Source organism: Mus caroli, unplaced genomic scaffold (assembly GCF_978045245.1).
Source record: "Mus caroli unplaced genomic scaffold, Mus_caroli_1 scaffold_16, whole genome shotgun sequence".
Lineage (NCBI taxonomy): Eukaryota > Metazoa > Chordata > Mammalia > Rodentia > Muridae > Mus > Mus caroli.
This window is the reverse complement of record NW_028227271.1, coordinates 59,979,520-59,990,507: the sequence shown is the minus strand read 5'-3', so window position 1 is coordinate 59,990,507 and position 10,988 is coordinate 59,979,520. Positions and strand designations below refer to the sequence as shown.

At 38.2% G+C, this 10,988-nt stretch overlaps 1 protein-coding gene across 1 annotated transcript in view; it reads left to right on the top strand.

The window, feature by feature from the left end:
* The first annotated feature begins 1,127 nt into the window (after window positions 1–1,127).
* Window positions 1,128–10,988, top strand: part of Pkhd1l1 (PKHD1 like 1) — a 140,204-nt gene continuing 130,343 nt past the window's right edge. The window contains exons 1-3 of the mRNA XM_085831797.1: window positions 1,128–1,239; window positions 3,108–3,197; window positions 10,152–10,296. Of these exons, the coding sequence (XP_085687923.1) occupies window positions 1,167–1,239; window positions 3,108–3,197; window positions 10,152–10,296 (308 nt within the window). The 5' untranslated portion in view covers window positions 1,128–1,166. The remainder of the gene's footprint in view (window positions 1,240–3,107; window positions 3,198–10,151; window positions 10,297–10,988) is intronic.

Here is a 10,988-nt window from a genome sequence, read left to right as displayed (position 1 = left end):
TTCCTACAAGAGAGAAAGGTGAAAGGATAAACAAAGAATGCTAAATGTTCTAGGAAAATTTTTACAATTACAGAAAAATGAAAAGCATATGGATATATATGGATGCATGCATTCTGAAATTATTTAAAATTCTAGGTTTTATTTAATGATCTTTCACATTTGATTTCACACATTTTCTTTGGTCAAACATGTGAGGTTAATTGTATCATGATGATAGGGGCCCAAAATGCTTCAGCCTACATGAGCATCCCCATTTGCCGCAAACACCGGAAGGACACCTAGCCAAACACTTCCACCCTGATGTTAGTACTTGATCCTTATTCAGCTCTCCTATGAATTCTGTAAGAACAAAGTACCTTTACAACTAGGGTGGGAGGAGTAGAAAGAGGAGGTGGATAGTCAAAGACTAAGGAATCACTTTGGGGAGCATTCAGTAGGCATGAGAACCTCACAGTCCACAAGTGGGAACCGGTGTTTCTCATTCTTCTGCTACCTGGCACCCTTATGGACACCATGACCGTACCCTGTTCCCCCAGCAAGCTCTCTCCAGAGATGTACCACCTAAGGCTCTGACAAAAGTAAGAATACTAGCTTCAGACACACTGCTAAGCTCTCACTCCCTGAATGTCACTGTGCTTGAGTTTACTGAGATAGCTGGACTAGTGCTAGCAAGGAAAGTATCAGTTGCTGTCAGTTATGTCTGCTCTGCCACAGACACGGTGTTTGGGAAACTTCCAGCTATCAGATAAAGTTTTATTTTTATCTTTGTCAACTGAAGGGCTAGAACGATCCTGTGTGAAAAAAAGTGAATGGGGTTCATGTAGTAGGTGGTCTTATAATTAATTAATCTAAGGCGATTATTGAGAACGGTAGACAGACAAATAAAAATATATAGTTCTAGAATTTAAAAGAAGGAAAATAAGGGTGGGAGATCTCTCTGTCTCTGCGTGTGTGTGTGTGTGTGTGTGTGGTGTATGTCCGTGTCTGTGAAATCCCAGACACACCGCGGACGAGCTGGGGGCGGGGCAGGTCTCTGGCAGCCAGGTTCGCCCTGGCTTCTGGGGTGAGTCCCCACCCTGGAGCAGCTCCCAGAGCCAAGCAAGCTTCAGCTCAGGCGGCTTCTGCAATCAAGCGGCTGCTGCAGACTCTGCAGCACCAGCTCTGCGATGGGACACCTGTGGCTCTCAGGGACCTGGTTTCTCTCTGGGTTGCTTTGGTGTGCAGCAGATTCCCACAAAGGTAACGCAGTGGGGAGAAGGTCGGGAACCAATCCAGAGACCCTGCTCTACTGGTCACAGGGAGGGGGGCCCACCTGCCATCTGCCCTGGGCAGACGCCCTCCTGGGAACCTGGGGTCCTGGAAGGTCGGCAACAGCCTTCTGACTCATACAGGGACAGTACCGAGAAAGTCTGAAACAGAGGTTGGAACCCAGAGAAAGACACCAGTACAGGTAGGACTAGCTCGAGAAACCTCCCTCGTAATTGTTGATCAGTGCTGGGGTTGAACTGAGGAAGTTTCTCACCCGCCTCCAGAGTGGCATAATTTAAGAAAGAAAGAAAGAAAGAAAGAAAGAAAGAAAGAAAGAAAGAAAGAAAGAAAGAAAGAAAGAAAGAAAGAAAGAAAGAAAGAAAGAAAGAAAGAAAGAAAGAAAGAAAGAAAGAAAAAAAAAAACCTGCAAAAGCAGCTGGGTGCGGGGCAGTAGGCACCACCTGAAACCCCACCCCCACCCCTCTTCTTCTTGCTCTCCTTGGGTCTCTTTCTCAGCAGAAGGGAAAGCTCTTCCCAGGAGGTCAGGTTGTGTTGTGGCGGGTGTCTGTCACTTCCAGGGTAAGCTGCCCAGTGTCTTCAAAGCAAACCCCAGGAGAGGGCTGGGGAGAACGTGATAAGAAATTGGAGTTGTGTGCTGAGATAAGGAGAGGATGAACTTGAGATATGTGTTGAGCGGCAATGTCTGGAGATGGGATCCAGCTCCCTGCAGATCGATCCTCTCTTGGCTCTCGGGGGCAGGGACTGCAAGTAGGAACATACTGCAACACACTGCAAACTCAAGATCAATGCTAACCTGAAGCTCGCAGGCGCTGGGTCCCGGCGCCGAAGCCTCCGTTCTTCTGAGGAGCTGTGGCTGCCACAAGACACAAGACCATGCTACATGTTTTCAAACAGCAATGAACTACCCAGTCAGAAGTTCCTTCACCTTTTCCCAGAGATCCGTTTTAAACAATAATCTTTGGGCTGTTCTTTGTGCCTTAATGTTTTGTACTTACTCTAACAAACTGTTTTTGCGTCTATTTAATTTGCCTCTATACACTCTAGGCAGAAAATAAAACACCTCTAGCCACTGCGCATCGTATTTCCTAGCCATGTTCAAGAATTCCGTACAGTTCTCCAAAGAAGCTGCTGGCTTTGCCCCGCTGGCCCAGCAACTTCTATTAGAGCCTCCCTTCTATTTCTGAATGGTAGATCCAGGCTAACTCGTCTATATTTGCCCTTCAAGATGCAGCGGGGAATCCCATTCTAGAAACCAGAGTGGTCCCAGAAATATGAGGGAAGTGTTTCTTTACAGGCTACCCAAGACCCTGTGCTCTTTCTTCCATTTTGGACTAAGTTAGACTTTAGGGAGGCTAATACAAATGTAACCCTTCTCTGTCTGCAGGAAGCTAACCCAGTTTGAAGAGTGGCTAAGTGGTCCTTTCACTATTCACTCTGCATCGTTAGGATACTGGAAAGCTGTCAGGAACTATGGACCACTCCTAAAGGGATAGGAAGCACTTTCTTCTTAAAATACAGCATTTGCCTTTGTATCTCCTAGCCCTGCACTTACGTGCTAGTGCTAAATACTAATCTACTTCTCTATGCAGGTATTGCCAGTGCTGTGTAAGCTGCTGGTACAGTTATGGATCTGTAGTGGTGAAGACCATTTTGTTATTCTTATTCTTTGTAAATCCCAGAAAGTTCTTCACACAAAGCTAGTGAGTGTTGATTAAGTACTTAAATCCCCATTCGGGCATTAGTCAGAGTTCATTCGCATCTTACAACATGAATGGGAAATGTGATGGCTTGGAATGAAGATCTTGCTTATATCACTGTCATCCTTATGTGTTTTTCAGGTAGCTCTGAGACAATTCCCAAAGTGACAGAAGTTATACCTAAATATGGCAGCATAAACGGAGCAACAAGACTGACCATCAAGGGAGAAGGTGTGCCTGCCCTGTGTGTGTCCACGTGCAAGTGCCAAGAATGAAACGTTTCCTCTTTTAATTTTGTGGTACCGGGTTCCACATTATCATTCCACATAGCGTAGGGCTTCACACATGCTGTGTGGGCACTCTTCTCCTCTTGGAGTTTTATGGTTAACATAACCACCCACACAAAACACATATCACTGGAATAGTCTTTGCACAGAGTGGCTGAATTCTTCCTTCTTGATAGTAACTAATATTTATTTATTTTAATTAAATTTACTTAATAAATTTAATTAAGATTAATTAAGATTAATTAAAAACAAAAGCCAAACAACCCCACATCCATTTCAACTTGATCATTGAACTCTAATTATAATGGCTCATTTGATCCTGAGAGATCTGGATTTAGTGGCTAAAGAGAAAGGAATTTCTTTAACTGAACTCTTCAGTTCTTTCCCTTCTTCCACACTGGCCTGGTGATTTTACACATTGGGTTTGTAGTTTAAATGTAACATGCCAGGGGTTGGAGAGGCCGGATGTTGATAGAGAAATAGATGTTAATGAAAGATGTAAGATAACAGAAAGCAAAACTCTGGCTCCCTCCTGCTGCCGTGTAAGTGCTATCACATGCTGTATCAAGACATGAGTTATGTATGATGTTCCTCCTCCTGGGCTTGGAATGAAAGTATAGAAGGTAGATAGATTTAAAGTGCACCTCCTCCCAGGAGGAGCTAAATGCACAGTGCTGTCAGCCACGAGGCTTTTGTAATACAAATGGTAACAGCACTCAGACACTAAGAATTTTTGAAGAACATGAAAAAAAACCACATTTTTTTTATGTTTTGTTTTTTGTTTTGTTTTTTTTTTTTTTTTTTTTTCGAGACAGGGTTTCTCTGTATAGCCCTGGCTGTCCTGTAACTCACTTTGTAGACCAGGCTGGCCTCGAACTCAGAAATCCGCCTGCCTCTGCCTCCCAAGTGCTGGGATTAAAGCCGTGCGCCACCACGGAACATTAACAAAAACTATTTGGTCTTTAAAATAAGCCTTTGGATGTTGGCATGGGGAAATAGTTCTTCTGTCATATATATTAAAATATATTTGATTACTTGTAACATTTCTATAAAATTCAATACATCCATGACATGCTTAAAACAGAATAATCTGTTTCTATATGGTAAGCAACACACATAGTGCCCTTTTTGGTGTGGAGTTAGGAGTGGGAAATGAAGGATTTGTAAAAATTTTTTTAGACATCTTAATCTTATCTATTATTGTAAAATGCCAGTAAGAGGACATATTGGGAAGCTATGAGGTTTTCATCAGAAACTTAAATGCCAGAAGAGGAAAGCTAAAGTTAAAAAAACCAAAAAACCAAAAAAAAGATTAAGGCACCTAAACATCTCCTGCTGCCTTCAAATGTGGACTTCTGGCATAGGAACCATGACCGCAGTCTAGCCACACAAAACCAGACATGGCTGCTTAGGAGTTTCCAGAGGAAACCATTTCTTAGCTGTAATCTTTGCCCTTTTGTGACCTTGAGGCAAGTGGGCTCAGACTTCTCTGTGACGGAAGTGTTAAGGTAAATTTTACCTTTGCCTTCTGATTCCTACTTTCTGATTACTTTTGCCAGAGTGCAGAGATGAATTAGATCCCATGTGAATTGGAGACATCCGAACCCACACCTTCATGTCTTTCCCCTTTCTGCTTTAATCACACTCTGTAGCCAACTCATACTGTGTTGGTGTGTGTCTTTCTTTTCAAGCTGAGAATAGATGCTGTCTTTACTATTTTATAAAAGCAGTATTTAGCATGGTGGATGTTAGGAGCTGGCAGCAGGTGGAAGTGTGGGTATTGGGTGAGTTGACCAAAGCTTGAGTTATGAGACATGAGTATGATCGAGAGCATGTCCTAGTATCTTGTACAACAGTGTCTTACTGGTGACGACTTGACTTGCATACTAAAATTGTGCTAAGGGAGATTTCATGTGAAGTGTTATTATTACAATTTTTATAAAAATGAGTGAAGAATCTGGGAAGAAACACTTGGAGATGATGAATATGTTTGTGGAAGTGATGATTAAATTGTATATAGTACATTAAGGATGTATAGCTTTTTGTTGGTTAATCATACTTCAGTACTATAGTTTTAAACAAAAAAGTACATTTAATATAGGGTTTTGTGTATCTGTGATGTGTATGGCATTTGTACAAAGCAATGATAATGAACCTGGACACCAAAACTCATGAATTAATATTTCATTTTATAAAACTTATTATGCAAAAAGCTAGATATTTGAGAAAGTATTAATTCCGAAGTTGAATTCTCTGTGATTCCACCCACAAGAAAATTGATTACTGACCCTTCACAGCATCTAAATGACTCTTGGCTCCCAAAAGGCAAAGAATATTTTATGGATTATTTTGTTTAAAAAGCTGTGCTTAGGGTTGGAGGTTTATGTAGCTCAGTGGTAGTTTGCTTGACCAGCATATTTGAGATCCTGGGTTCTACCCCAAGCACTGAAGGGAAAAAAATGAAAGAAAAGACAATTGGGTTGTTTTTGATGGGGCATAGATATATGCTTTGACAATTATGGTGTCAAGCCAATGTCATCTAAACAATGACATATCTGCCCTTCTATGGTGACTGAGTTGATAACAGGATTGTCATTTGGGTAGTCTTGGTGTATCCACCACTGCATTGATTTTGTTGCTTTCAAGTTATATTTTATACTATTTAATTCTCTTCGAAGCTTAGTTATCGTGTCTCAATTTTAAAAAGAGAGGAGGCTTTGGTTAACTTTTCTGTTTCTTTATGGTAATAGCTGGCACACAAACCATGTTGAATTGTTTGGTCATATTACTCTTTATATATTGGGAAAGATATGGGGTTTGGTTCAGTCCAACTGGCTTTTAATTTGACTTTACATTAGAGCTAGTTAATTCTGAAATAATTTGCTTTCTCATCAGCAAAATGCATATTTTTTTTCCCACTTGCTGCTTGCTACTCATGACTTTCAAACAGAGTAAAACAATCAAGGTACCTGTTACATAGTTCATGCTCTATCTATTGAGCTTTGATTTTTGTTGTTGTTGTTTTTTGGAGTTTCAATTGATTTTGTAACATGCAGATGGGCTGCTGAAAACTAAAGCACGGAAAGTTTTGCTTGTGATATGCTTCAGGATGTGACAAATACGTTTATGTTAGATACATACTACATCAATGATAGATTAACACAGGCCTGTACTTGGGTATCCTGAAGACAAGTGCAATATACCATAATAACACTAATGAAGGATGGTATTGGTTTGACCTTAGAAGCAGCTATAATATCAAACATGAATGTGTGAACCTGTCCAAGGAAAACCATAGAAAAATATGAGGAAAATTGTATTGTTTTTATTCTTCCTACCATTCCTTTGTATCTTTCCTCCCCACAGTTTTATGATATTTTAGGACATTTCCCTTTCATTCCAGCTTGTAAACCTGAGAAACCTAAACAGCCTACATTGCTCATGACAACAGCCAGCTTAATCAACAGTGCAGTTTTCCATGATAGCAGTGTGGGCGTTACCTCTAGATTGCTGCTATCAGTAGAGCCAGCTCTGTGTGCCTGGCAATTCTTGTCTCCAGCCTTTCTTCAAAAGAAAAAATTAACACATCAATATGTAAGGAATTTCCATCCAAAGCCTCATCCTTTCTGTTTCCAGGGCACACCCAACCCTTCCTGTAATTGAGTGTTTTGGAAAACTTCCAGAGGTGTCAGCTTTTTACTTAGAAATAAATTTACCAAATACTGTGTTTGAATTCCTTTTTATTCCTTGGGATAAGGTTAACTGAAGACATACTCTATACTTTTTCAGCATTTATTTTTATTTATTTATTTTCTGCTTATTTTTGCCGTGCTTGCTTACCTGTCTGTGCATCACATATGTGCCTAGTATCCAGGGAAGCTAGAGAGGATGTCAGATCTCATGGAACTGGAGTTACAGGTGGTTGTGAGCTGTCACGTGGATGCTGGAAACCAAAGCTAGGTCCTTCAGAAGAGAAGCTAATGTTCTTAGCTACCAAACCATCTCTCCAGCCCCATTATCTATGTTTCTAAGACTAAATATATAGTTAAAATGTTTAAAAGTCTTTCTGACTTTCTTCATATTATCCCTGTAGTTTTTCTTGAACATCTTTACATATGCATGTTTGACATTGTAGCTACTTCTAAGGGAACGCCAGTATCACCATTCCTTAACATTACGACTGGATATTGCCCTTGTCTTCAGAATGCCAAAATACAGACTTGCACTAAACTAGCATTGACACAACATGTACCTAATATAAAAATAAACACATGTGTTACATCCTGAGCATATCACAAGTAAAACTTTCCATTCTTTAGTTTCCAGCAACCCTCCTGCACAGTACAAACTCAATGTGGACTCCAAAGATAAGCAGAAGTTGGCAGAAGCAAGCAAGTGGATTTGCAAGTGCTCCACTTGTACTTTTCATGGATTTTTCCACAATTCTATTTTGTTTAGTAACTGCCTTTATTGTTTTTAAAACTTCAAATCAAATGATAGTATCTTTTACATGCAAGATCTATAGTTGCGGTTTTGTTAATCTATGCTGAATAAGTGGCTTGATTAATGTGTTGAGGTCTTTCTCTATCCTTTGCTGAGTTTCTTCTTTCTTTACATAGGCAAGAAAGGAGAGGAGAGGAGTTGAAAAATAGGGGATGGTAGAAGTCAAATTGGAAACAAGTAATAGTGTTGGCTGGATCCTGTGTTATTTTTAAAAGGGATGTTAGCCCTGGACCTAAACTTTAGTACTTTTATGACTGACAGCAGGTATACACTTATAGATTAAACTTAAAGTCAACCTGGTAGGAAGTGCTGTCTCTGGGACTCCAGCCCAGGAGCTCACAGTTCTATGAAAAGGTAAAATCACAGACAGCTTTGCCTAAGCTAGAGGCCAGGAGCTTTGGGGAATGATGGGAACCATCATCACGAAGTTTTGCTATGTTAAACTAGGCAGTATTACATGCATGTAATCTAGTAGACCTTTGTAAAACAATGAAAATGTGCAGTGACTTAACAATGAGTCACACCATACCTTTCTGGACATATGTATGTTTTCCTGATATTAACTAGTATAATAAACAGAATATTTGTGTGACAATGTCATTTGTATTATTGTAAACAGTGTTATACACAGGAATTAAAGCTTATTGTCCTTTCAGTGTTTTCCATGTTTTTTTTTTTTCATGTTCATTGATAATTGATATTAAGGTATTGTTCTGGGGTTATAGTCTGAAATAATTATGTTATAAAATTTAAGCAACTTGTAACTATGCATGAATTAAATGTCAGTATAAAATAAAAATTTGTGTAAGTTCAAAATCAGCATAAGACAAAACTTTACCATACCATTGAATGTATATATTTTTAAAATTCAAAATTTAATTATTTTAGATTTTAAGCAATGTGGACAAAATTGTAAGAAATTAAATTTGTAAGACAATTGCACTTTAGATAATTCCATAAATGTATATGATTTACATTTATATTAGAATAATAATAACCTTATTTTTATAACTTTATGCTATTCAAAGAACATTTAAAGATGTATTTTAATTAATCAACTATTATTTAAAATAACTCTTATTTGTTGATTTCATTTCTTAGGTTTTCTTCAGATTTTAATATTATTTAACATCATGAGCTATTTTATGCATCTTCTCCCACAGATTACAACATGGGTTTTAAACTGAATTAGGTAGAAATTACCAGTACTATTTATTAGCTTGATTTCTTCAAGCATTTTGAGTACATGATCAGGGATTATTCATTCTGCTTATCATGAAATAGTTTTGCTTAGTAATAATGGGGAGGAGTGAATCTGGAATTCATGGTATTTGGGGGGGCTCCACTCTTGGCTGCATGTCTAGGAATGACTGTAAAAGGGTAACTGCAGCCATATGACTCATCAAAAAAAAAAAAGAGGCAATTATGACTTCTGACCCCTGAGAGATGAAGGTTGCCATTACCCTGTTAGCTTCAGCACTGTGTAATGAGAGACAGAGATAAAGGGTATCGAGAAAGAGACATGATCAATATTAATTACAGACTGGAGACTAGCAAGCAGCCATGGGCCTGTAACTTACCTTTCTAACTCTCTTGTAGTGGATGTTTAGTAGCTTTTAGCTGCCTGTCTTTTTCAATACTTAGATATGAACTGTGTTTAAAATGTAGAGCATAAAGCAAGGTATGGCGACTCATACTTGTAAATTCTACCACTTCTTTAACTTGAGCACAAGAATCATGAGTTCAAGGCCAGTCTGGGTGTATGAGACCCTTTAAAAAGAAAAGAAAAGAAAAGAAAAGAAAAGAAAAGAAAAGAAAAGAAAAGAAAAGAAAAAGAAAGACAAACAAAGAAAAGGAAGTGTGGGACATAGCAGTTTTGTGCAGTATCAGAAATATCTCTACTTGGTCCCTTTTTTCATAAAGTTATCTTTACATATGCTTGTTCTTGCTTTTGTTTGTAATGTTAACTTCCCCAAATAGGTTCCTGTGTACTTTGGTCTGTGTGTGTGTCTTCATTCTTGATGTTCCCACGTGTCTTTGTTGTGTCAAAGGGCTTCATTTATAAAATTAAGTAGAATATGGGAGCCTATGTATGCCCACAGAAAGCTTCAATATTCAGGATTGTGGACTGTGTACATGAAAGAAAGTGTGATCTCTCCCCTTTCCCATCTCTCTCTACTTTATGTGTATTTTAAGCAAAAAACCCTCATGAATAAGTTAATTCAAAGGCAATATTTATTTTCTCAAATAGTATGAACATAGGAATAAATATGAAATAAGTCTAACATCCTTCAGTACTATTCATTATTACATTATGAATGTTTCTGTGCTGGGTTATAACTGTCAGAGCTCAAGAAATGGAGTGTAATTAATAATAGTTTTATTACTTTTGCAGGTTTTTCTCAAGCAAGTCAGTTCAACTATGGAGCTGACAATACTGAATTGGGAAACCATGTGCAATTAGTTTCTTCTTTCCAGTCGATTACTTGTGATGTGGAAAAAGATTCAAGTCATTCAACTCAAATTACATGCTATACTCGGTCTGTTTAAATGTACCTTTAATAAACTTAGTTTCATCATGTCAGAAATCAGTTATGTATATTGGTTATTTAGCACTTTGATCATGGTGCCTATCCCAGGTAATAGCTTTGGTTACTAGTTATTGTATTTAATTTCATAATGTTGATATTAGTTTATACCTTTGTTATGGCCTATCATGAAGACACCAGAAATATATACTCTATATCCATTCTACTATTATCAGCACTATCGTTTTTATCATGATTGGACTCTTCTAAAAGATGAATGGCTGCTATTAATCGATAATGACGTGTCTCAAAATATTCAAATCATGCTTTCCTGTTCAGTTTGATTAACCTTATTCGAGCCTTCATATACTTACTACAATTAAAAATGATCATTTTGTATGATGACATTTCAGGCTTTTGATATCAATTCAAATTGCTTTTTTGTTCAGTTTGATTAACCTTATTCGAGCCTTCATATTCTTACTACAATTAAAAGTGATCACTTCGTATGATGACATTCAATTTTTTGATATCAGTTCAAATTGATTTCTGTTATTAATAATTTGGGAAAGCATTAAGCCATTTTAAAATGCAATCTTTAATATTAACTTAAATACGCGTTCCCACGGGCTCTATCTGCATTAGACTTGCTGCCTGTTTGGGGGGCTGTAGAATCTCTATTTAAGTGGAGACTTGATGAACAG